At 30.3% G+C, this 27,488-nt stretch overlaps 1 protein-coding gene and 1 long non-coding RNA gene across 7 annotated transcripts in view; both read right to left on the bottom strand.

The window, feature by feature from the left end:
- LOC117780831 (neurogenic protein mastermind) overlaps window positions 1-27,488 on the bottom strand; it is a 102,069-nt gene that overhangs the window by 52,071 nt on the left and 22,510 nt on the right. For 4 of the 6 annotated variants that reach the window (XM_034617499.1, XM_034617500.1, XM_034617498.1 and 1 more), the window contains exon 3: window positions 25,089-25,259. In XM_034617499.1, coding sequence (XP_034473390.1) covers window positions 25,089-25,117 — 29 coding nt within the window. In that variant the 5' untranslated portion in view covers window positions 25,118-25,259. Of the gene's footprint in view, window positions 1-7,171; window positions 7,210-25,088; window positions 25,260-27,488 lie in introns of those variants that run through there. The other 2 variants (XR_004617121.1, XM_034617501.1) reach the window with 2 other exon arrangements.
- Window positions 1,242-11,775, bottom strand: LOC117780857. The gene is made up of 2 exons (XR_004617125.1): window positions 11,587-11,775; window positions 1,242-1,413 (listed from the first exon to the last, which is right to left on the bottom strand). It is a non-coding gene; the product is annotated as an uncharacterized LOC117780857 (long non-coding RNA).

Here is a 27,488-nt window from a genome sequence, read left to right as displayed (position 1 = left end):
AGTAGTTAAACTTCAAAAGCCGACAAAAGCAACAACTACAACAACAAAAACAACAACTCCCAAAGAGGCATGCAAAAAACGAGTTTTCACTACTTTTGCCTATTTTACAGAAACAACAACAAAAAACAACGTGCCAAAAACAAAACAATGCAAAAAACAAAAAAAAAATAATAATAATTCCAAGGCAGACGAAGCGAAAACGAACGGATCAAAAATAACAACAGCAACAACAACAATAACAACGAATTGCCTGCATGTATTTGTTGTTGTTGCTGTTTCGACTTCGACTTCGAATCGAGCTTTGGGGCGATGTGCACTATGTTCGTGATGACGTGCGCACAGTGGACTGAAAAGCTTATTTGTTGTAAATAATTTTAAGAATATTACATTAAATTTTTGTCGAATTAAAATAATATATTTAATTAATATTCTTATTTGAGTACAACTGAAATGCTTAAAATATAAAACAAATGCAACAGTTGTTTTCATTACGAAAGCAAGGAAGAAAAAAATTGATTATTTTTTAAGGTTTCGGTAACTCTTAAGTTTTTTTTGAAAATGATTAGTTGTTTGCTGTATATATATCATTTTTCTTGATATTAAGAAATGACCTAGAATTAAGTATGGTTTATATAGATAAAATACATCTACGTAAATATTTACTAATATTTAATAATAAATTTTTATTTTTATTTATATAAAAAAACTGCAGGAATTTTTTTCATTATATTTTTTTTATAAAGCTTGAGAGGAATTTACGGTTTTTAGAGGTGACATTGTGAGTTATATTAGTTTTAGTATTAGACACTTCGATAAAATATTTCTACAAACATTTAAAAATGGACATATAAATTGTTAATTACTTTTTAGTTAAATAATTGTATTTAGTTAATTTCAATTTGTCAATTCCTTTTGTACATAATTTATGCATGTTTTCATAGCAGTTGCTCCACTGTACTTGGTGGCAAGGCTTCTCTGACACGAACATTTGTTGTTGTTGTTGTTGCGCAGGCCAATAATCAAGTTTTTGTTACTCTTTCTAACCTCTTCACTCTCTCTTTCTCTCTTGCTCTGTCTCTTCTGCAGACTCTGGCGAATTGCATGCAACTTGAACGAGTTTACAGCTACATGACAACAGCAACAGCAACAACAACAACATTGAAACATGTTACAAGTGCAATGTTAGACATTTTCCTCCCACTCCCACTTATTTACCCCCCCTCTCTCTTTTTCTCTCTCTCTCTCTCTCTCTCTCAGTCTTGCTTACGACTAGACTTATAATTTGTTTCACAAAGCTATTTTTGTTTTCGCTTTAAATTAAACTGTCTATTACCGCACGCTTTCGTCCCACTGTAATGCACACTTGGCTGCATTGCCGTTAGACGACCAAAGCTGCTCTCTCTCCCTCTCTCTCTCTCTCTTACTTTATATGTCTGTGTGCCAATGTCGTTTATAATGAAGTTTCCTGTCGATAAAGTTTTACTTCAAAGTTTAAAATGCTTTTTAGGCCTTTTATGTGTGCGTGTTTTGGCCAAAGTTGAAGTTGGGCTTTAATCACTCTTTGGGCCAGTTAACTGTTACTGTTATTGCTGTTTCAGCTTGTTTTTATCATTTTTTTTTGCACTTGTCAAGGAAATTATATGAATATGTGTTACGTTGCCTTGAGTTGTGGAAGTTGCTGCATGAATTCAGTGCAACTTTCATTGGGTATTCGGTCAATATGATTTTTTTATTAGGATAAATGCTTTTTCAAGTGAGATATGTGAGTGAAAATAATTAAATTTATTACTTGTATAAACACTTTTTTTTTTATTACGAATTTATTTAAAATATTTTAATGCAGAATATACTAAGCGGCCAAACCATGATCAAAATGACATTCCGCTTGAAAATAGGTTCAGATTTAAGCAAGTTATGACAGTTGGAAGTTGGGCAGACTGCGGGTTTAGCCACTTTACAAGTCCAAATTTGGCATGATTCTTGACAAAAAAATTAAAGTTCTCAGAAACAAGTTTTAAGTGTTGTTTTATACTAATTACGATATAAGGAGTTGATTAAAAGTGAAAACTTGGGATTTAAAATTTTGAATTTTCGAAATATCAAATGGGGGACCCTTACCGTCGAAATCAATATCTAGTAGAATTTAGAGAAAAATTTTTTTTTTAAAAGAATTTAATAAAATTTGAATGCAGAACGAATTTAGAGGCGGAATCATGATCAAAATGATATTTCGCTTGAAAATTTATTCAGTTTTGATCAAGTTATGACAGTTGGACAACTTTTTGACCTAGCAACTTTACCACATCCGTACCGGTATTTATTAATTCAGTTTAAATCTTATTTGTTGACATTGTATTGTAATTTTAATTAAGTTCTTATCAACTGTTCTTTATTGACACTTAATAACTAAAACAAAGTACACAATTTTTATTTTGAAATATTATTAATCTTGCAATTATTTGAAATAGGCATACCCCTAATAAAATAGCCAAAGCAGAAAAAAAGTAAAAACTAAACAGTTTCCGAATGCTACTAACAAAAAATGTCAAAAATGCACAAGAAACATGACAGCAACAACAGCAATAAAAGGAATTCGTGCATCAAAACAAATTAGTGAAGAGAACAAAAAGAAAACAACAGAAAAAGAAAAGCAGCAACAAACAAGCGACAAACACGTGACGTAATCGACAGGCAGCCGACAAAAGAGAAACAACAGCAAACACACACAGCGACCAAAACAAAAACAAAAGCAAAATCAAATGCAAACAAAGCAAAAAAAAAATAACGAGTTGCGCCTGCGTCAGACAAAACAAATTACACACATTTTTAAATTGTAACAAGATCAATACGGTCAGATAAGCAGAGCAAAGAGAAGGAGAGAGGCAGAGAGAGTAACACAAAGAGCAGCATTAAATCCTGACACATTACATTTACAGTTGTGTAAGGACACAACAGCAGCAGCCGCATAAAAGCATCACAGAGCAGCGCTGGCAGCGACGCCAGCAGCACGCTTTGACGCCACGACAACTACAACATACACTTCAACAAATAAGACGAAATACGAATGTGAAACACTGTGGCATTGGAACACAATGCCGACCCATTGCCATTTGTTTGTGTTTGCTTTGCTCCAATTAGCAAGGCAGCTGCTCTGAGAGCAATAGCAAATTGCTTACGCTCTCGCTCTCTCAAGACGCGTTGTAGTGCTGTCGCTGCGTTTGCAAATACAAAACACAAACAAAGAAATTGTTAAGCATTGCAAACGTTTGCTTTTGGCCCTGCGGTGAAAGCTTTTTTTGTACTTCCAACACTTGGGAACCCAAACAGCTGCTCGGCACTTTGTCGCCGAGTCTTCGTTACTTTTGTCGCGCTGCTCGCGTGTGTTTCATTGTCAGTCGCCCCATTCATGACAACGAAGCTGCTGCTGCTGCTGCTGCTGACGCCGGCGCCGCTGCCGCCGCCATCTCTGCCGCTGCACTGCTGTCAAAACGCCGGTTGGGATAGGGTACTACCCTTCCCCTCCCCCTCACCCTATTATTGTCTTATTTAATCTTAACTATTATTTCACCTTTTTATTCCATTGTGCTTTAATAATGCAAATTTCTAACATTAATTTGGTAGTTTTCTCTTTCTTTCTTTATTTCGCTCGCTCTCTCACTCTCACTATGCATAATTTCATAGAGTATTTTTCAGGGACTTTAACCTTTTGAAGTTTTACAATATTATAGTTATTTGTACTGATTTTTACAATATAATGATTAATTTTGAGTTATATTTTAAATTTAAAAAAAAAAAAATTTATTTATGGCTAATATTCATACATACATATATTAATTTTGCCCTGAATATGTCAAAATTACAATTGGAATTTGATTTTTAAGTATTCATAATAATTTCTTTTTCACAAAAAATAAAACTCAAGGAATAATCATTTTATATGAACTTTTTTCTCAAATATAAAGATAATTGCTTAAGTTTTAAAGTAAATATAACTCAAAATTATTTGTATATATTGAGATAAATCAATTAAAAATCCGAATTTTGTAGGTCATTGTGAAAATCCATAGATTTTTCTTAAAATATAATATTGAGATATATTTTGCTCTTTTATAGCTAATGATTTTTTCTAATAAAAAACACCAATATAATCATTATTTCCAGTCCGTGTTATTTTTGTTTCTATTGTAGTTTTCTTAATTTTTTAGTTTTTTTCTTCTCTGGGTGCGGTACAACAAAAGTAAAAGGAATTGGCAAATTGTTCAGTGGAAAAGCAAAAGGAAAAGGCGTGTGACCGTCAAAATAATTTCAAGGAAATATCCTGGCAACTTTACAAAACGTAATTTGAACACAACACGAAACATTCAAGCTTACAGTGGCTGATGAAAGTCTCGGCACGTGCGACCTCTAATTCGACTAGTTGACACCAAAGACACGAAAGCAAATTAATGATGAGTCTTGAATAGCAAATAATGTTTGTAGCACGTAAATCGACTTTTGACGGGCACTGTAACTATGTAGTTATTCCTTGGAAGAAACAGAGTTATTAGAGAAAGGGATTCCACATTAATTGTTATTGTATATATGTTTAAACATAAATAATAAATTTACTAAAATTCAGTCAAATTCCATGAGCTAGCAAATTTTACAAAGATTAAAACACCTTTCATGATAAGCTTATCACGCAAAAAATAATCAAAAGTGAATTTCCCCGCTGAGCAAATGAAACTTTTTACTGTAAAATAGAAACATTTTATCATCAAACTGCAATTAATTTATCAAAATAATTAGAAGTGCTCAAGATTTCAGGGCATAAATCATTCAAAAATAATTTTTTATTGAGTTTACAAGATTAATGAGCAAAACTTGCGAAAAGATGGTTTTTGAATAAAGATGCAATCAATGATATTTTGAAAATTTAATTAAACTTGAAATTTATTGAGTTCGTCTGCTAAAAACTGTGAAAATCTTCTTAAACATCAGTGATCGTAAATAATAAACATTAATACTTTTTTAATGAAAAAATCAATGACTGGAATACTTGTACAATAAGAAGAATAACACTATAATGTTCGTGTCATAGAAATCTTTTCATTTTCGTCATGATTTTATAGTATGCTATAAATCAAGTAAAATAAGTCGAAGATAATGAATAGTTTTTAATATTTCGTTTGGTAGGGTGTTTCCTTTGGGTTCCTTTTAAAAGGACTAATACAATTCTTATATGATAATTACATGTGATTTTTACTTTTTAGTTTTAATATAATGATTACAGTCAGATTTTTTATATAAAACTAGTCAAAATTATTGATACATATTCTGAAAAATCATAATTTAATCGTTATTATGTAACTTTTAAAAGAATAGCTTGTAATGATTAAGTTGCCTGCTAAATATCTTTTTGTTATTTTCAACTGAATTAGAAGCAATTACTTTTATAGCCCTAAAACATTAGACGGTCTTAAGTATCATACGATTTTATGTATGGTCACATGCTCTGCAGATTTGAGCAAATCCCAGTTTTATGGTCGGGATTAGATTCAAACGTTATATGTATGTAGTATAGAAAAGTGTCAAGATTTTTGGAGTGAGAACCGTTCCTCACGCATTATCACAATTTTAATGAGCTCCACTAGCGAAACTTAAGAAACATACAAACAACAACAACAACTACAGTATGAGTAATTACCATGTTTGCGTGTGTGTTTGTAGGATAGCAAGAAGCAGTGTCTAAAAGTTGTTTCTTTTCAACACGTTGTATAAAGTTCTACTGGGCTCTCTTTTGGCTGCCTGAGCGAAACGAGCGAAACGAATCGAGCGAACGAGCGAGCGAGCGAACGAACGAACGAAAAATGCTAACGAAACGAAAACGCAAAATGTCAATGTCCTCCACTGTACAGTTCAGCGCCACAATTGCGTCGCAGTTTTCGTAGCAGCAGCTCCAAAAGCGCCAAGAAACGTTCTCGCGGAACGTTGTGGCAATTGGAACAGAGTTCGCTCTGTTCGCTAAACTTAACGTAAGCTAAGCGTTGAGTTGAGTTGACTGAAGTGGCATTGGAGTAGCGTATGTGCGTGTGTGAGTTGAGAGCAAAAGAGAGTGGGGCAATGCATATGTGTGTGTGTGTGCGTGTGTAGTATTAAACTACGTATAGTTTAAAAACGTTACTTGAGACTACACAACTCCCTTCCCCCTACCCCTTTGCAAACTGTCATAAATCCAAATACAAATACAAATAATGTCGTTCGACATTTTCAACTTGCCATATTTTTTTGTTCACCTTTTCTTGTTCTCTTATTGGTTTTGCATTGAAACGGGCAAGTTTTTTAATAAACGCCGTTATGACCAACAGCAATAAATGTATGAAAAGAAAAACTCACTTCTAGTTGTCAATACTTAAATGAAAAACGGAAATGCCATTAAAGATTTATAGCCTGATAACAATCCCGATATCAAAATGGCCAAGAGAAGCAGCTAAGAAGTTGCCAACTGTTGTAAATAACACGTTGTTCAACTATTTACAGGTAACAACTTGTTTCAGCTACTTGGCAATATTTTAACATTTTTTACCAATATATATATTTTTTTTGCTTAAATATTTAACACTTTTAACGCGAAAAATTGTAAAAATATGAGCAAGCTTTTCTTTTTAATTAAAAAATTGAATAAAATGGTAAGAATTGTAAAGTAAAAATATTTTGATGATTTGTATTTTTAAAATTAAGTTAAGCACTTATTTTATTTATTTTAATAAAAATTTAAAATTAAATTAGATTGTAAGAACTGTAAGATACAAGAATTTTGATTATTTTCATCACGAAAATTAAGTAAAACAATTATTTTATTTTTATTTTAATCAAATATACAAATTAATAATTTTTATTTTTATCAAATATACAAATAAATATTATGAGTTTTTAATAAACAATTTAAATTTAATTATTATTTCAAATTATTATTATAAAAATCAAAAGCTTAAATAAAGTTCGTTTTTAAAACAAACTTCAAAAATACATATACTATATATTCTTTCTCAGGATATTCGCAGAAAACAAATATGTCTGCAATATTTTTATTTATCCAGATAATTTTTGTTCTTTTTTTATTTTTATATAAACTGTTAAATACATCTTTTATATTAACTAATATCTAATTTTGAAGGCAACTTACGCCAATCTTGGAAATTTATTCAATTGCTTTGAATTAGTACATACCTGTAAAGAAAAAAGTAAATAAAATTTGATTAGTTTGAGACAATAAAATGGCATAATTAAATATTTATGTCTAATTTTGTAAAATTAATATAAATAATTTATTATGTGTGTATGAATATAGCTATTTTTAGGAAATTAACAAAGAAGTTTTTAGAAATTTTCGAATCTAAGCTGAGTTAATTTACTATATGGAGAATATTTAAAATTTATAATTCGTTATTTTAAACACTTTTTATGTTCGTTTGAATATAAATTCAGTTCTGGAGTCTGGAGGATTGTATTATCGAAAAAATTTCCAAGAATAATATATCCCACAAAAAAAACCTCTAAACGAGGTAAAGTCTAGTGACGAAAGCAATTTCTAGACCAAAATTTCTGATATCCAATTTTGTGACGAACAAATTCAGTTTAATCTAAAATTTTAAATAAAAATATAAATTAATATAAAAAACGAAAATTGGCATTCGGCACTGTGAGTAAAAGGTGATCTTCTTTGTACATAAAATAACTTTTGCGCAGTGCCGAATGCCAATTTTGGTTTTTTATATTAATTTATATTTTTATTTAAAATTTTAGATTAAACTGAATTTTGTTCGTCACAAAATTGATATCAGAAATTTTGGTCTAGAAATTGCTTCACTAGACTTTACGTCGTTTAGAGGTTTTTTTTGTGGATATCAGAAATTTTGCTTTCGCTTTTGACATTGTAACTTTATCATTAATGCAGGCAAATAGTAAAATATAAAAATTTAGTTGTTGAACGTATTTCATATTTAAAAAATTTTTTTCTTTAATTATAAAGAAAACTAGGGGCCCTGCCCCTGCTCGCTTTGCTACAGCTGAGCATACTATACTGTCGGAGACCTCGTACTTACTATGAAAAAAAAGTTTTCATACTAAGACTTGGATTTCACCCGATCGGTCCTATGACAACTAAATGATATAGTGGTTCCGATTAGAACCAACTTTGTTCAGGATATATAAGTCTTAAATAAATGCATATTCTATTAGTTTGGTTACGATATCTAGTAAAATAAAAAAGTTTTTCATACTAAGACTTAATATTGGACCGATCGGTCCTATGACAGCTATATGATGTAGTGGTCCGATTTGAACCAACTTTGGTCAGGATATATAAAACCAAGTTAAATGCATATTGTATTAGTTTGGTTAAGATTTCTCATTAAACAAAAAAGTTTTTCATACTAAAACCTAATTTTTACCCGATCGGTCCTATGACAGCTATATGATATAGTGGTCCGATTTTAACCAACTTTGGTCAGAATATATAAAACCAAGTTAAATGCATATTGTATCATTTTGGTTGAGATATCTCATAAAACCAAAAAGTTTTTCGTACTAAAACGTGATTTTCGACCGATAGATAAATGTATTTATTCACTTAACAGGTAATATCTTCCAAGCCCCTCGACCAAAATTTATGTTTCATATGCCAAAAAACGCGAAATTGTACGTTTTACAACATAATAAAATTTAACATTAATCGTTAGAGCCGTTTTGTCAAAAATCGTAAGCTAAAAAACTTTATTTCACCTGTAAAATGTTACCTGAGTACTTTAGAAAAAAAGTTTAAAGGTACGCCTAAAAGCCCTCAAACACACCTTTCTAATGATATATAGAACATATCTGTAGCTTCTATGGTTTGGAAACTGTTGAGGTTTCAATTTTGGCGCGATTTAGCGTTTTCCCGCTAAACTAGCGGGAAATTGAAAAAGTCGTAGAACAAACATTTCTAGATTTTGAAAGGAATCAATCCCATCATTACATTTAAGCTTCTTTAGCGCTTTGATGCAAACAGACAAACAGACAAACAGACAAACAGACAAACAAACTGACTTTTCATTTCATTTTGAGAAGTCCACTAAAATTTTCAAATTTAATTATCTTTTGAACCAGTTATCGGATTTGGGTGATTGAGGTATCAATCGACGCGTATTTTTAAGTAGAATTTTAAAAATAAAAAATTTTACCAAAAGCCCCAACGGCCCCATAAGCTGCAATTATCAAAATTTTTCCCCTCCCACTTACACCCCCGTATCTCATGACCCAGGTTGGTTAGAAAAAGTTTTAGTACGCCATTTTGTAAGTTAGAACTAAATCTGTCGATCGGTATATAACTCGATCTGATCGGACAGTCATAGCAAATTTTCCAAATTAGCTGTATATATAGTTAGTCGCCTTTCGCACCCTTCGTGCTGCTTTCGTCACTAACGCGAACTGCCGTCCGCAGTGATTTAGAAATTATTGTGAAACCAATGAACATAGAAAAAACAAGTTAAAGTGCTCAACTAGAAGATACCCTGCATGCAAACTCAATTCCTCATTTCTGAATAAGTTGTAAATAATATTGATAGGAAATTATAACAACCTTCGATTTCGATATATTTCATAATAACTGGGTATTAAAAAGGTCTTTTTGAAAGAGAAACCCTGCATTAAAAATGTATATACGAAAGTCTCAGAAGAACAGAAAAAGAAATTCACAAAAGACGAGACGAATTGTTTGCAATTGTTGTTGTGGTTGTTGTTGTTCTTGATGTTTTGGTCTCAACACGTGTAATCAAACACAATAAGCCATAAAAATTATCATAAAGCGAGACGTAGCATTAAAAGCTAATAGAAAAAAAATACGTGGGTGGAAAAGTGGAAAACTAAATAAAAGTGACAATAAGTAATAATGGCAAATAGCTACAGCAACAAGAAAAAGCAGCAGAGGCGACAATTGAAACAACAACAAGGCAAAAAGGTGAAACCCAAAAATCCTTTGCCACACACAGACGAGGACGACAACAGGAGACAAGGACGACGGGGCGAAGAAGAAGAGGACGACAACGAGGACGAAAGGCGACGTCGAGTGGCATAAATTAAGGTTCAGGCTCAACATGTTGTATACCAAACCAATACACACACCCACCCACACACACCCACAACAATACAGAAATCTACAAGTGTCGAGACACAGCGCACAGTGAGTTGTGTGCGCAGGAAAACTAAGTGAATTCATTAAATTAATTGAATAACTATTTAATATATAGTATATTTCGAATCGTAAAATATATATCTATATTGAAAGATTAATTGGGAAAAGAATCTTTGTCATATCTGGATTTAACACACATTAAAATATTTATTATTCATTTTAATTTATTTATTTTCTTATAATTAAATTGAGACAGCTCTAAAAGTAACAAAATTTTTTAAACTAAACAATTTTTTCTTGATTTGTGTACTTTTACCCCTTGCAACTCAAATTTCGCAAAACGCCGTCTTATTGCACAGTCAAAACGTCTCAGCTGCGTTGTGTGAAAATTTCAGCCTCCTAAAACTTATGGTTTAAGCAGTGCAATGATCAATCAGTAAGTTAGTCAGGACAAAAAGTTCTATTTGTATAAATAGATTCCTGGCCAATTTATTATAAATTTAAATTTCTTTCTAAAGATACATCTTTTATCTAATTTTTTAACAATTAAAGTGAAAAGTTCGAATATTATTTTCTATTTTTACTTCAAAGTGCTTTGAATTATCTAGTTTTTGTACATATATATATATTTGTATATTTTCTAAAGATACATTTTTTTACTTAAAAATATAAATTTTTTTTATTTTATTATTTATACAATGGGCATATTGAAAATGGGCAAAAAGGGTATAACATGTTTGGCAGAATGTATGTAACAGGCAGCAGAGGGCGTGGCAGACCCCCCAAAGAATATATACTCTTGATCGGGATCAACAGCCGAGTCGATTGAGTCATGTCCGTCTGTCTGTCTGTCTGTCCGTCTGTCTGTTTGAACGCGTCGATCTCAGAGACCATAAGAGCTAGAGACTTCAAACTTGGTAAGTAGGTTCCTGGATACCGTACGCAGACCAAGTTTTTTTTTTTTGATCGGACTTCTATATTATATAGCTGCCATAGGAACGATACGTCAAAAATGAAGTTTTAGTATGAAAAAGTTGTTTGTTTTTTGAGATATCTTAACCAATCTAACACAATATACATTTGGGCTGGTTTTATCTATCCTGACTAAATTTGGTGCAAATCGGACCACCATTTCACCAATCAAGTTTTAGTATGAAAAAGTTTTTTTTTTTTTGCCATAGGAGCAATTGGTTGAAAATCAACCTCAGTATAGAGTGCCTGGGTTCAGGGTATCCTACTGTCGAGCGTGCTCGACTGTATCCGCCCACTTGTTTTTAGTTGCTTTTTGCTCCAGTGTGCTCCACTCACGTTGGCTGTCAATTTGATGATGTCCTTGCTTGGTTTCATATTCCTTCCCCACAATTCCCGTCACACTTGTTTGTCCTCCACTGTTGCCAGGAGATCTACCTCTCTTTCCCCCCACTCTCTCTCTCTACCCTCTTTCTCTCGCCTCCTCCGCCGTGTCAATAGCAAACAGAGAACAGCCTCCTTCTACTTAACATATTTTACAGTGCGTGCCATTCGCAGTGAAACATGATGTTTTGCTAATGCGACAGATTTACACGCCGCTTTCCATTTAATTTGCTTTATTTTCCGACATTCCATTCCCGCTCTTCTGTCCCCTCCGGTCTCTTCCCTGCTGTCTATTTAAAATTGGTAATACTCTTGAAATTAATATTATTGATTTGAATTCTTAAACTTGGAATATAGTAGTATTTATTGCTCAGTTCTAATTCTCAAATAAATAAATAGAGTAAATAGAATCTAAACAAAGAGAACTTAATTCAGAACCCAAAACTAAAGGAATATTTCAGTAAATTATTATATTAATTTAATTGAATTTTTTTTCTTAAAAGTATAAAACCTATTTCAATTTAGTTTTCTATTATCTGCTATCATTGCTGAATTAATTTAGCTTTTATTAATACATTTTTTCTTTATATCTTATTTTAAACTCTATCATTAACTTTCTACTAAACTCTCAACTATTTATAAATTTGTGATTTAATATCATTGCTTATTGGAATTATCAAACAAAAAAGAAGCTTAAATTATTTGCTTTGTTAAAGTTATCAGATAAATAGATAGAATTTTTAGCGAAGAATTCTGAAATTATTAGCCAAAATTAAGGCTAGATTTCAGTATATTGTTACAAATTATTATTTATTATAATACAAAATTTTTTTTACTGTAATGAAACCACTTTTAATGCTGTTTTTTATTGACTGCTGTCATTGCTCAGGCAAGTCACCTTTTAAAAATATATTTTTTTATTACATTTTATTTTAAAGTTCTCATCAATTTTTGTTTTTCATTTCTCATACTTAAAAAATTAAATATTTGCAATCTTTATTGATCTCAGCTGAAGTTGATTAAAATGAACTTTTTAAATAAAATTTAAGTATATTTTTTGATTTTTTTAATTCGATTAACTCGCTTAGAAACAAATGTTTTTTTAAATTTTTATTTTTGATCAAATGGTTTTGATATGATTTATGATTTGATTGGAGTGATTACAAAATAAGTTGCTGCTTTTCCTGCTGTTTTTTTATGTTGCTGTTTCAGCTGATGACGACAACAGCTGCAATTTAGAAATTAAATTTGCCATGCAACATTAAAAGCAGCAACAAATGAGAAATAAAGGGAAGAGAGAAAGGGGAAGAATATAGCTGTGATTCACAAGAGAATCACAGACTTCTTCACGACTTCTTGGGAATTGCGAAAATGAAATCCAAAGTGCGAGTCTCCGTGACGCGACACATGTTGTCACTTTGCTTCTCTCTCTCTCTCTCTCTTTCTCTCTCTCTCTCTCTCTCTTTGTCTCTCTATATGTCTGTTTGCTTTTCCCTAATATCCGGCTACTTTGGCCCTCGCTAATAATTCATTATCTGGTGAAATGTATCTATCTTTTATATGCATGTATGTATCTTTTATAGCTGAAAGGTGTTGCCAACCGCGCAAACTGTCTGCATTTTGTATCTCACATCTGTAAATGTATCTGTATCTGCAAATATGCATCTGTCGAACTCATTCGCTTTCATTTATTTATTTATTTTGTATATTTGCTGTTTTTATTAATTAAGTGCAATAAATGAAATTTTTTACTTTAAATAGTTTTAATTTAATCAATTTTATAATTTTCTAATGAAATATTACTTACATCTGTAATTTTTTCGTTTTTTTTTTTTGAGATTTTAGTAATTTGATTGATAAAGAAATAATATTAATATTTGTTTTGAGCATTTGTTTTTTTTTTTTTAAATGGTTTAATTAATTGTAAACGGTTTAAGAAGTTTTTTTTAATAAAATTATTTAAATTTAGTAATTTAGATTGTTTGATTGGTATAAATAATTTTCTGATATCTGCAAAAACAATTGCAATGCTCTAACTGAATTCTGAATTTGAATATGAGCATGAATAAAAAATAAAGTAATTAATATGGATTACTCTAAAACCGGACAAAGTCTGATTCTCAGAACAAAGAAACTCCAAATTGGCTGAGTCACATTTATGTATAAGCGTTATATATAAACGTATCTGTGTGTTGGGTGTGTAGTGTGTGTGTGTGTGTGTGTGTGTATCTGATAATTACACATTAGCTGGACTGCATCCTATATTTTATGGTTGGCCCCAAATTGCATGTTTAATTGCAATAAAAGCAAACTAAAGGCCACGCCCACACAAACACCAAGAAAAGACAGAAAGGCAAAAGCATTTTCTTGCTGGAAAACTGAAAGACACAAAGCAGCTGCAAACCGAGTGCAACACAAGGAAAATTCAAATGAAATTCGCAGTGGGAAAACAAATAAACATATAAAGTTGGCTAATTGGATTGCTAAAGGGGAGAAGAAGACTAAACACTTAAAAGAAAGGGAAATTTTGGCAATATTGCCACGCCCCAATAAGATATAAACATAATTTAAAATAAATTAAATATAATCTCCAAGATTTCGCTGAGAAATATTTAGAATCTTTTCAAAATTCGTAATAATCTGTTATATTTTGCAGCTCAAAAGCTTATTAAAAATGTTGGAATTAAGAGTGCTTGACTAGCAAATACCCTATACATATATCAGAAATATGATTATTCCTGTATTTATTATGTAAACATATTAAAATTTGTAAAATAGTTAAGAGATAAATAAATATTTGTATAAGTCTAATATATATATCTTTAAAAAAGTCCAAAATTTTATTGATAAAATTCAAATAAACTTGATCTTTGATATTCAAAGATCGACATATCAAATTTTATACGTAAAGTTATTTAATGTTCGACTATTAACACAAAATAAACTTGAATTCTTAGGCTGTTTGAACACCTTTAAAATGTATAAAACCTAAGTCACGTCAAACTGCAGTTCTTTTTCTTTTTCAAGTATTTATTTTATATTCCACACTTTTCACAGGGTATAAACTAAGACAGAATAATGAAAAGAACAACCGAAACTCGTTGATTCGTGACAAGATAAAGGCCAATAAATAATCCGTCCACTTTAATGCAATTATAATTAGTCATGGCTAAATCGCTTTAAAAATTTAATTTTAAGTGCTAAAATTACAGCAATAAATAAAAAAAATTAAAAACAAAAGTTTACCCATGGTTTTACCACAATTAAAAATAGCATTGCTTTTTATTTCTTGAAATTTGTAATTAGAAAACTTATCTTTTTTGCCAATCCACTTTAAAAACCGCTCAATTATAATGTGAATCATTTGAATTCCAATCGGTTGTATTTAGTTTTTTTGTAATGATTCATCGATCGATTGATAGCCTGATTTTTTTATAGTCAGGTCAACTCTTTTTTGTTATTTACTAAAAAAATAATAAAATTTTTATAAGACTTGGCAACAATATTGAAATGTAGCACATTTTATTTGACACTTTGAAACATTGTGAAAATTCATTTGGTTGTGTCAACAATTTTTACGACTGCAAAATACATATTATTTATTTAACAATAATTTATGCAGCAATAAAAACTAACTGTTGTAATAATTCATACATTTAATTAATGGCCTGTCGATAATTGTCACTTTTATGTATGCAAACGGCAAATTGAGATGAAAAATCCAACGGTCAAATGGAAAATCAAATCAATCGGCAATTAATTTGATGAAAGTTTAACAATAAAAATTAAATCAAATAATTTATAATAATTGTAGATAAAGTTAGTTACATATTTATAGAAAAATTATTTATTAACTTTTGCTCTAGAATTTTTAAAACTTTTGAAATTAAATGGTAAATACAATTTGAAATTTATTAAAAAGAATAACAAATAATTTTCCAGAATTTTTCTCGACTCTTTATTTATTGAGCAGATAACTCTTCCAACGAAGGGTTGAATTTTCCGAAATAATATTAAAATATATATATCATATAATTTAACTATAAAGAAACAGATTGAATGAAGCACAAAGCAGTTTCGTAAACACTTTTGCACCCTAGACTGTTTCCATTTAACAAAACGCCATTAAAAAGTGCTAAAAGATTGTCAGTCTGTCAGAGTTTTATATATAAATAAATGTTTACATGTTTATCTACCGTAACAACTCATATGTTGAGTTATTTCTTGGCTTTTATCACGCATGGACCTCGACAAATGGCAAACAAAGAGCAAGAGAACTGTAAGAATGTGCAGCATTCTCAATACTCTCTCACATCTCACATGACCTACCCGAAGGCGAAACTTATTATTATTGATATTACATATATACCTTTTTTATTTTTTTTTGCTGTATACGATTTTTATTATTTTCATTTTTTTTATTTTTTTTATTACTGTCAGTTGCTGATTGGGGAGGAAAACAGAGGCTTATTTGCTTTTAGTATTATTGCACTGACTCACACACACAGGCAGTAAAATTGTGTGTATGAATTTGTGTATCTTCTCTTTCTGCTCCTCTCTCTCTCTCTCTTTCCCTCTCTCTTGTTTTTAAAAAAACCAAGGCTGCACATTGAACCCAAAAGTTGCAAAATTTATTAAGAATTGATCTTAACTAAAGTTGATTATTGTCAAACTGTTATATAACATAGCGCAAACATTCAGCATTGACATGAAGCTGTTCAGTTAACAGCTGTTAAGGGCAATGTGAAAATTTTTTAATTTATTTAAATTTGAAGATAAAAACTAAGTTTTTAAGATATTTTGTTATTAAAAGTGCTAGCTTAGGGTGTGAAATGTGAAAATATCCTTATAACTTGAATACCCAAAATTGAACATGAATTGTCTGGAATTTTTGAACGTTTTAAGGCAGTTGATTTTTATCTTTAAGAACGCAAATAGGTTTCATATCAAGTATCATGAGCTTATCGAGTGTAATGAAGGTTAGGAATAAGGTAAGATAAGGAGCTTGATAAACAAGCTAAAATTCAGAGCATTATCTATAAAACGTGACTCGTAATTAAGAACTAAATAATTTTTTTTTGGAAGAAACTAAGTAAATTGGATCAGCATATGAATATAGTAGAGTTATAATTTAAGGGCCTGACTCAGGCAGTCCCGGAAATTAAAAATTCCTCTCAAACTTCATATAAAAAAAAATGCAGGAATTTTTTTTTTTTTTTTTATGTGAAGTTTGACAGGAATTTTTATTTTCGGGCCTGCTGGAGACAGGTCTTAAAACTAAAATTTGTTTGTCAAGAGAAATTTATTATATGCATTATGTGCCCAACTTTTTTATTTTTCTTATGTTAAGTTATATTTTTTTTGTAAACGATTTTTATTGCTGCAAATATTATTATATAGATCAGGAATGCTTTTAGATTTATATGTATATGAAAGCTCTTTTCTTTGGTCTTCTATGAATTAAGAAAGCTAATCAAAATTTAAATTTAAAGTCGCGCACTTTTGATTACAAAAAAATTTCAGCTTACTTTTTTTTTTAAATGTTTACTAAGTATTTGAATTTTCCTATATTAGTTTAAGTCGTATCGAAATGCATTTGAAACGCAGTTAGGAATTCACGTAAATCACAATTATTTTAATGCCGTCACATATCTATGAATTTATCAGATAATCAGACCGTGTCTAATATCCAGCAATGATACTGAAACTGAACAACAACTTGCAGTAAACCTGGCTGCATTAAGTTACAAACAAAAACAACTAGATAGACCAGGCTAAAAAACAACCAACCAGCTAACCAACTATCCAACTATGTTGGCCTACACAAGTGTATATTTATGTTTGTGTTTGGCCCAAACTTGATTTCAAAGTTAAGCCAACCTTAACCAACATTTATAGACTTCAAACGTGGCTAAAACTGAAACTATGCAGCGTCAAGAAGCGAAACGAAAATTTTAAACGAAAAACAAAAATTACATAGTTTTTTTAATTCACTTTTTTCTGTTTTTGGCAGTTTGCGAGTATCTGAGTATTTTTTTTGTTGTTGTTATGTCTTTTCTTGGGCTTTTGGTGTTAAACTTGATTTGCAAAAATTTGCTTTGAAGGTGAAGTCTTGTTATTGAGACAACTGCCTAAAGTAGAGATTGTGTACCTGAAGGAAAAACGCAAAAAGATGAAACTGAAATACAGTGTTCGGTGAATATAGATACTCTTCTGGCTTAACGTATTTAAATTTGAAAAACAAATGCTGTTACAGAATAAAGATGGTTTATTTAAAGAGCTACCTTTAATATTTATGAGACAAAGATTTATTGTAGTTTATATAAAATTTTAAAAAATGTTCATAAGCTTAGTATATCTTGATTAAATTAAAATATATTATAGTATTTACTTTTTTTGCACATCCTTTTTCATTTACTTTATATGAACCGATATTTCTTTAAATAAATTCCCTAGATACACTACATTCTACATTTAGTTCATTTGGTTCCAATTTAAACTTCTTTTCCAACTCTATAATTGGATTTGCTTGGTTTAAATTTTCATTCTACTTTTAGTTTATTTGATTTCTTAGTTCACTAGTTAGATTACTTAAAATTCCTTCAACTGTTTTGCTGACTTAAAGCAATCTGTTATATAACCAGACTAAAGTATGTTGAGATTTGTTCAGGTTGCCAGACTGTCTGATGCTTTTTGGGGTAATTAGCGGTCGTCTGCTTCATGTCTGCGTGTATAACAGCTGGACAAAATTCACAATACAAACTCGAAGAGAGCATGAGCAAAAAAACAGAGAAACAAAGAGAGAGAGAGGGAGAGAAATGCTTAGGTAAGTAGCATGTAATTAATATATGTATGTTTTTTTTGACATGGACAACAACTTAATGAGCTCCTTACGATTTGCTAAACTTTTCCCTACAAACCAAGAAAAAACCAAAAAAAAAAAATTAATAATAAATAAGAAAAAATAATATGCGTTATAACTTAGACGGATCATAATCGTATATCAAATTTTGTTTATGACAAACAACATGGCGAGTTCAAGAAAGTATTTATTGCACTTGTTGTTGTTGTTGTTGTAATTGTATTTTCTTTTTTTTTTTGTTAGATATAGGTGATTGACATGTTGGAAAGTGTGTTGCCAAAAAGTTGTAGGCCCGATTAAAATAAGATACACATAGTTACATGAGTGGGTGTTAACACAGCTGGCAGACACAGAACTGCTTGCTGTACAACTAATTGTATCTTTAGACTACTTACTATAAATCTCAAGTTTTCACTTTTAATCAACTCCTTATATTATAATTAGTCTAAAAAAACACTTCTTAATTGATTCTAAGATGCTTAATTTTTTTGGTAAAAAATCATGTCAAATTAACAAAAGTGTGGACTTGTTAAGTTTCTAGTTCAAAGGTTTGACCAACCTCAAACCGTCATAACTCTGGCAAATCTGAACCGATTTTCAAGCGTAATGTCATTTTGATCATGGAATTGCCTTTTTATTCATTCTGCATTTAAATTTTATTCATTTCTTAAAAAAAATTATTTTTTGCTGGAATTCGATTTTGATGCTAAGGGTACCCCCTTTGAAATTTTGAAAATTGAAAATTTTAAATCTCAACTTTTCACTTTTAATCAACTTCTTATATCGTAATTAGTATAAAACAACACTTTGAACTTTATTCTGAGACCTTAAACTTTTTTTTTAAATCATGTCAAATTGGACAAAACTTTTGACTTGTATAGTTGCAAGATTCAACTTTCAATCAACTTCTTATGTCATTGTTAGTATTATTACAATAAGAATCTATGCGATAAATGAAAATACTATTATGCTTTTTATGAGTCTTATTCCAAATAGAAATGTATTTTTTATAATAATATCTCATTTCAATGATGACGTACATGGAAATGTTGAATATGTCAAACGATCGCCTCATTAACGCGAAAGAATTTAAATTATCAGAATAATGAGGAGATCAATCAAAAAGTGTAGCACTGCGCATGTCTGCTAGTTGACGATCAAACCAAAGAGCGTGAATATCAAGAGAGCGAGAGAGAAAGAGAGTCAGCGCGTGACGTCACATTCAAGGTGTTCGGTTTGCGCTCTCTGCTAGTCGTGCACTGCTTGCGTTGTGTGTGTGTGTGTGTGTGTGTGTGATAAGCAGAGTGATCCTGTGCAGCGCTGTTAAATAACACAGCTTAGAAATTGTGTTTGAACTATGTAATTGTTGCGGCAACTGTTGCACTTAACATACTGAACCAAGCAGTTCTGTTATAGGTCTGTTAATCGGCAAGTTTATGTGAAGTGTAAGAAAAAAACTTATTTAAACAAGAAAACATTTTTCTTTTATTTCTGTGCTATGATAATTGCAGATTACAACCCAGTTTCATGAATTATTCCCATGGACCATAAAGCGAACTTAAAAAACCAAACAGCATCCATTAAATAACGTAATAAAAACACAAAATTTCCATTTGGCAACAACTACGCAGCAAATTTCATATAATTTCTAAAGCAACAACAACAACTACAAGAAAACAACAAACAACGCCCACACACACAAGCCTAACAACGCCCCAACAACAAAACCAAATCACTTTTCCAAACTCGTAACAAAAAAAAAAAAAAAAACAAAAAAGAAAAGAAAAGAAAAAAATTCATAAGCCGCTTACATAAGCAGAATCTTTATGAATATTGCTTGTAATTTGATTTTTTATTGTTTCTATTTTATTTTTCAAAATGTATTTATTTTGTTTTTGTTTATTTCTCAAGTTGTGTTTAAGGTAAGTACGCCTTAATTGGCCAGGGGCGTGGTCAAGTAACAGGCAATCAATCAGATTTTTAGATTGAAATTCGACTTACAGTTGCGCGTGCATTAAATGTATCTGTATCTGTATCTATGGCTGTATCTGTGAAAAAAATAAATAAAATAAAGAAGAACTTTGATGAAAATTCCACAGTGGCGTCGCGCCCACATTGAAGCAAATAACTGCGTTTTGTTTTTATGACTTTTCTTTGTCATGCGGAAAATGACGGAAAACCTCTTCACAGCGAATTTTCTCTCGCCAAAACTAATGCACAAGCTTTGTAATTTGCACGCATTTGCAAAGCAAAAAAAAAAATAAAAAATAAAGAAATAGTAATGGAAAAGGAAGGAAAATATGAAGAAAAACCAGATATTTTTATCCTTATCATTCCTCTAAAAGAGTGAGAGAGACTTTGCCATCATAATTTATATGCACACAGCGCAATTGCAGTGTTGCATTTTCAGTTCTGTTATTATACACTTTATTTCTTCATTTCCATTCATTTTCTTTGTTTCGTTGCTGTGTATGCAATGCAAATTGCTTGGAAAATATCTTTTATTATACTTTACTAATATTTTTTTAGAACGATGTCAGCTTAAACCAGAAGTTTTACTTTAAAGGATTAAAACTCTTACTATGAAATAGAAAAAAAATTAGTTATGTATATTAAAGCTTCTATATTAGTATTTCTAACTAATTTTGCTAACTAACTAATCTCTAATTTTATCTAGGGCTAATTGGGTATTTCTCAGTTTTGCTTAAATAAGAAAAATTAAAATCTTATGGCAATTTTCGACATATTTCATAAACAGATTCATATAGGAACAATCATATAGAGTATTAAGTATATAAGTGAGGTCAATTATAAAAATTCTGTTAATATTTGTGTCTGAAACTTTCAACCAATATTTATAAATTCATTTATTTTCAAGCTACAAATTACGAAAGTAAAATGTATCATTAATATATATTATATAAATAAATTATGTGTAAATTATATGTAAGAGCAATGGAACAGTGCATTAAATATTCGGTCAGATCAAGCATAAAAATAAGTTTTTGAATATTACCTTTTTGTTTATTTTTCAAGCAACAAATTAGAAAAAGTCAAAGTTCAGATCCATAAACTTGCTAAAATTTACAAGTTAAGTAATTTTGGCGTTTAGCTTTATATAAACTAATGCATTTGTTGTTGTTGGCGTTGTATTTTTTATTGTTTACAATGCTTTATTTACTAGCTGATAAATAGCTTTTTAGCTATTTTGTTGTTAGGCTCATTTCGAAGACGAATGCAATTAAAATGAGAAACTTTGTACAATGTTTATATTGTTGTTTTTTTTAGTGTTGTTGCTGTTGTTGTTTTTGTTGTTGTTGGCCACTAATTGCGATTGACAAAAGTGAAAGTGAGCGAGCAAAATGTGAAAACTAATAGATTTATATTTAGTTACTTAGTAAAAAAGTAGCTAAACATTGTCGAGACGAATACTCGAATATGAGTGTGAGTATTTCTGACTATTACGTGGGCAGACAATGAATGTATCTTTTTGCCATTGATCAAGATACAATGCCGCTGCTCTGTCTACAGTTGGATGAGTAATTTTCTGGCATTTTTCTATGCAACTTTTTTTTTACACATTTATTTTTCTCTTTTTTTTTATAAGGCGTTGCCTGAAATAGTTTCAGTTTCAGTTTCAGTTTCAACTTGCCATGAAATATGAAACAACTTTATTTCATTGTCAGTCAACTAGCTCTCTCACTCACTCTCGCTTTCCATCTCTTTTTCTCGCTCTATGCGGTTGGAAAAACCGGCTAAAGTCGAGCCGCCGAAAACTAGAAAAATGGAACGAAGCCAAACCAAATGAAAGTGAAAGTGGGCTAAACTCATCAGCGTGGCCGCGAGTCGTTCGCTTGGGCTTCACTGTAGCTCAGTTTTTGTGTGTTTCTAGGCCTAAACCAAAAAAAAAAAACGGTTTGCACTCGTAACTCTACTTCAAACTGTTTTTCATCTCTCTCTCTCCCACTCTTTCTCTAAATCTCTTTAGCTTTTTCTCTCTGCAGCACACCTCATTTATTTCACTTTCGTTTTCGTTGCGGCATCGAAGAAAAGTGAAAATTATGCAGTGAAAATCTTCAACGGGCGTTGAGTTGATTTAGTCATTAAATTCAGTGGGAAAGTCGCATATCATTTGAATGGATTTACAGTACAGCTCTATAAATGTACTGACTGACTGATTGACAATCAAATACAAATCGCTGCAGTTTCCATTAACGGTATATATTTAATTATATGTGCATAGTCAGTTTTTTTTTAAATAAAAAAATACTTAAAATAAAGACAGTTTCTCAAAATTTGTTGTTCTTTTTTATTGCAAATACTAAAAATTCGCAAAATAAAAATATAAAAATAATCTAATTAAGTGTGTTCCAAAAAATAAATTAAGAGAGTGTATATATGGAGCATAATAAAACAATTAAAACTTTTTTTTCCAGAAAAACAATTTTTAAACATATTTTATTTATAAATAAATTTGCATAGTTAAATTAAGGTATTTTGTATTTGAAGAATATTATAACAATATTACTTAAAAAAAATTACATGTTGTATTATAATATAATCAAAAAAAAAAAATCTTAAATAATATTACTTATTGCCTAAAGAATAATGTTATGGATGTTATTTATGTTAAAAATTAACAATTTAAATTATATTTATTAATACGGTTTTTAGAAAAAGATTACAAAATAAATAATGCGACTGTTTGAGTTTAATTTCATATTTATCTGCTGTCAAAACAATTAATTCGCGTACTGCATAGACGTATACTTAATTTGTCAGCCAATATTCATATAACTAATCAACAGTTTTTTTTTAATTCCTGCAGCATAAATTGTTATAAATATAACAATAACTTGTAATATGTATTTTATTTTATTTTAACAACTCCAATAAATTTTCCCTCGAATACAGAAAAGCTCAGCGATTTTATATTATTTATTACATTTTCCCCCCGAGTGCACTTTTTATAAGCTCTAGAACCTATTAGTTCCCACATTGACCCATAAAAAAGCGACGAGAGTCGCGCAGTTGAAAGAAAATAAAACCATAAAAAGCGCCACAAATTTCCACTTGGAACGCAGTTCAACTAATATAAAAAGGTAATAAAATCAATTTCAATCATAAAAAGCTAAAGAGAGGAAGAAAAAAAGCACTGAAAGACAGAAAGAAAGAAAGAAAGAATGGAAATACCAAAACAAAACTTAAGAAATTATGACCACAAGAAACAAAGATACAAAAAGTAATTGAAAGCTATAAATCAAATCAAATAAAATATGCGCAAAAATATTTCACAACAAAATTGAGACAAAGAGAATGTGGAGAATCTCTCGTTCGCTCTCTAGCTCTCTCTTTAACTCTTTTTCTTCCCAATATTCATTCTGAATTGGTGGCAAGGTGTCGTAGACTATTTGTATCTCTTAAATATATGTATTTGCTCGCATTGTATCTGTGAGATACTTTTGAAACTGAGCGAGGGCAATTAATGATTCAATAAGCTTCTGCTGAATACAGACCTGCATCTAAATTGCGGTTGAGTAATAAAAGACTGATTAATTGAATGAATTATTATCGATTGAATAACTGGGATGCGGAATTAAACAATTAAAAGAAAAGTAAGTTTTTAGATGGATTTATCAATTTTACCAAAATGAAGGATTTTATTCAAAATCTAAGAGAAGAAGACACGTAATTTTAGAGAGAATTAAATTTATCCCAAAAAGAAAAATGAGATTGTCCAAATAGTTTCCTTGAGTTTTAATTAAATTTTAAATTTATTGAAGTAAATTAAATTCAGTGTTTAATTGAATAAAAGCCCGAAAATAAATATTAAATAAATTTGTTTATTGTTTTAAATATGCAAATAATTATAACAAATGACTTTACTGTAATTTTATTAAACTTAAATTTTAAATAATTTCAACTGACTTCAAAGTTATGTGCGTAAAATCATTGATTATGTGGAAGCCTAAAAAATTTGTTCGATTGCTTTTGTAGACAATTCTCTTGAGCACAAAATATTAAAATATTTTCGAAAATAAAGCGGCCTTTTGAAAAATATTCTTGATCAATGATTTTAAAATTCAAATACACTCAAAAGTACATAAAAATGTTTATTTTTTCGTTTTTCAATAATAGAGTGGGAAATATGTGGCCTAAGAGTTCCATTTTACAATGACAAGTGTCAAAAGTAATTTTAGAAAAATTAAAACTTGCAAATAATTTGTTGTAATGAATATGTTTAAAATTGAAACAAGTTTTTATTTCGCTAAAATTGTATATTTCGGCTTAACAAACTTCAAAATTGAAAACAAAATGTTTTTTTTTAGAGTTATTTGGGTGGTCAGGTGGCTCAGCTGATAGAGTCGCCGACCTATCACAAAACTACAACTACAGATTGAAAAAGACTGGGTTCGAACCCTGACGTGTTAAAGCAAATCTGTAACTTACCTATTTTGAAAATTTTTGAAATTGCATTGAAAATGCTTTGAGTAGCAGGTAGCGTGCTCAAAATATTAATAAAATGTAGCAGAATAAAAAAAAATTAATTTATTTAAAATTGTAACTCAACAACTGAATTGTGTAAATTTTTCAGTTAATTTAAGAGAATAATTGGACTTACAGCTATAAAACGTTCTTTATGCTTTGAGATTTTTTTCAAGAGACTTTGCAAGTTTTGTTAAAATTTAAAAAAATTCTTCTTTGGCTTATTTGAAAACTTACCCTGCATTTTCGGCTGCAGCAATTGACATCTGTTGTTGGGGCTCATCTGTTAGCTGCAGCGTTAGATGTGCCCGTTGTTGTTGTTGTTGTTGTTGCTGCTGTTGTTAATGCTGCTTGTCGCTGATTTGATGTCTAACTCGAGGGCTACACATAACAACTTGCTTCAAGACACTGCAAAAGAGAAAAAAAAGAACAGAGATGAATACAACTTTTATTAACATACTTTTACAATTCTTTTTTCATGGCATTATTATTATTTTTTTTTTTTGCTGTGAACAAAACAATTTGCCACCCTTTCCCCTTTTTTTTCGAAGTAGAAAAAGGCTCCAAGAATACGGCGGAAAAAAGAAAACTGTGAAAACGAAAAGAAAAAGCAAATGCCAGCTGGCCACTTGAAGACTCAAGTTACAAGAAACACTTAGAGTCGGGTCGAGCCGCCTACGACCTACCCTACCTTCCCCTCGAACTCCTCCTATCCCCCTGTTTACCCTTTTGAAAAGAACTGAGTAAAAGGCGCCAAGTGTGAATCTTTTTTCTACAAAATAGGGGGACTAACTCAATGTTGGGGTCTTTATGTGTTGCCGCTGGCTAAGTGCAAGTTTGTCTTTTCGGCAGGCAAGGGTTAAGGTTGAAGAGATTTATCTAAATGTCTACAGATGAACACGAAGACGGATCGACCTTAAGTTACTCTATTGCTGAGATACATTAACACACTACAAATATACAAGTATCTCGAATGTGTAAAACTTTAAATTATTAATTGTTTATTTGGAGTAGACGAAAAATAAATTTAATATAAATATTAAACTAAATGTGTGTTTGATTACAAAAAATTCTCTACCTTTATTTATTTATTTCCTTAATTGTCAATTTTTAATCGATGTAGTGTATAAAAAATACAACTATGATACAAATTTTATTGTTAAGTAATAATTTAATTGTTGCTATTGATAATATCCCAGTAAACATCCACATTTCGAAAATTCAATAAAAAAATTTTACATTTGATGTTTAGAAATTCTAAACAAATTTTGAAAAGTTGAAGAAAAAAAATATACAAATGCTGAGTATATATTTTTGCAGTTAAAAGAGAATATAAGTAATATAGTAAATAATTAGAAATTCTCAACTAAAGTTCACTATTTTAAGAATCTGACTTTCTAAATTTTAATCTAATCAAAATTTGTCAATGGTTAAATTTCAAATTAAGATAAACTATTCATTTGAATTTTTAAATATTTTTTTTTTTTTCTTTCCAAATTCATATTAAATATTATGACATTAAAATAATAAAAATAAAGTAATAAAATTGCACTCATTGCCAAAATTAAACAAAATTTTATTTCATATTTGCAAGTAATAAAATTGCACTCATTGCCAAAATTAAACAAAATTTTATTTCATATTTGCAAGAATTTTAGTGATTAAAACAAGGTGCATTTAGATTTAAATTGCTTTTCTTAAGCTACATTTGGTGCAAGTGAAAATGCAAAAACAACTGTTAAGTCAACCCTCTTGTCAATTTGAGAAGCTGCAGTTGAAGCTCTATCATTGTCTTTGTCTTCATCTCGTTCTGCGTTCTCTCTCTCTCTCTCGCTTGTAAGCTCATCAGCTGCATAATCCAAGTGTGTTTGTGTCTGTGTGTATGCGTGTGTGTCTGAGAGAGTGTTTTTATTTTTTGCTACGCGTTGCCAACGTGTCAAATTCTCTCATTCTCAGTACATTGCAGCCACCACCCAACCAAAAACTTTTTGTATTTATTTTCTGCATTCTTGTTATACACTATGCAGTTATAGGGTATCAACATTATAAAATGCAGTACGAACATAATTCATTTAGCAGACAATATATGATATATTTACTTAGGAAACGATATGATTATGATTTTTGAAGTAATAGTGATTTTTTTATAGTGATCTAAATATTAAAAAATAATAAATTTAAAGCATGACATTCCGCTTGAAAATCGGTTTAGTTTTGATCAAGTTATAACAGTTTGAAGTTGGTCAGACTTCGGATTTAGCAACTTTACAAGTCCAAATTCTTGTTCAATTTCTCATGATCTCAGAATCAAGTTTGAAGTGTTGTTTTATACTAATTACGATAGGAGGAGTTGATTAAAAGTGAAAACGTGGGATTTAAAATTTTGAATTTTCGAAATTTCAAAGGGGGGACCCTTACCATTGAAATCGAATCTTGGTCGAAAATAATTAAATTTTCTAAATAAACAAAAATTGAATACAGATTGAATTTAGAGGCGAAATCATGATCAAAATGACATTCCGTTTGAAAATCTGTTCAGTTTTGAAGAAGTTGGAAGTTGGTGTTGGAAGTTTGACAGTTGGAAGTTGGACAAATCTTTGACCTAGCAACTTTACCACAACCGTACCGGTACAAACG

The sequence above is a fragment of the Drosophila innubila genome, assembly GCF_004354385.1.
Source record: "Drosophila innubila isolate TH190305 chromosome 2L unlocalized genomic scaffold, UK_Dinn_1.0 4_B_2L, whole genome shotgun sequence".
Classification (NCBI taxonomy): Eukaryota; Metazoa; Arthropoda; class Insecta; order Diptera; family Drosophilidae; genus Drosophila; species Drosophila innubila.
This window is presented reverse-complemented; position numbering and strand designations above follow the sequence as displayed.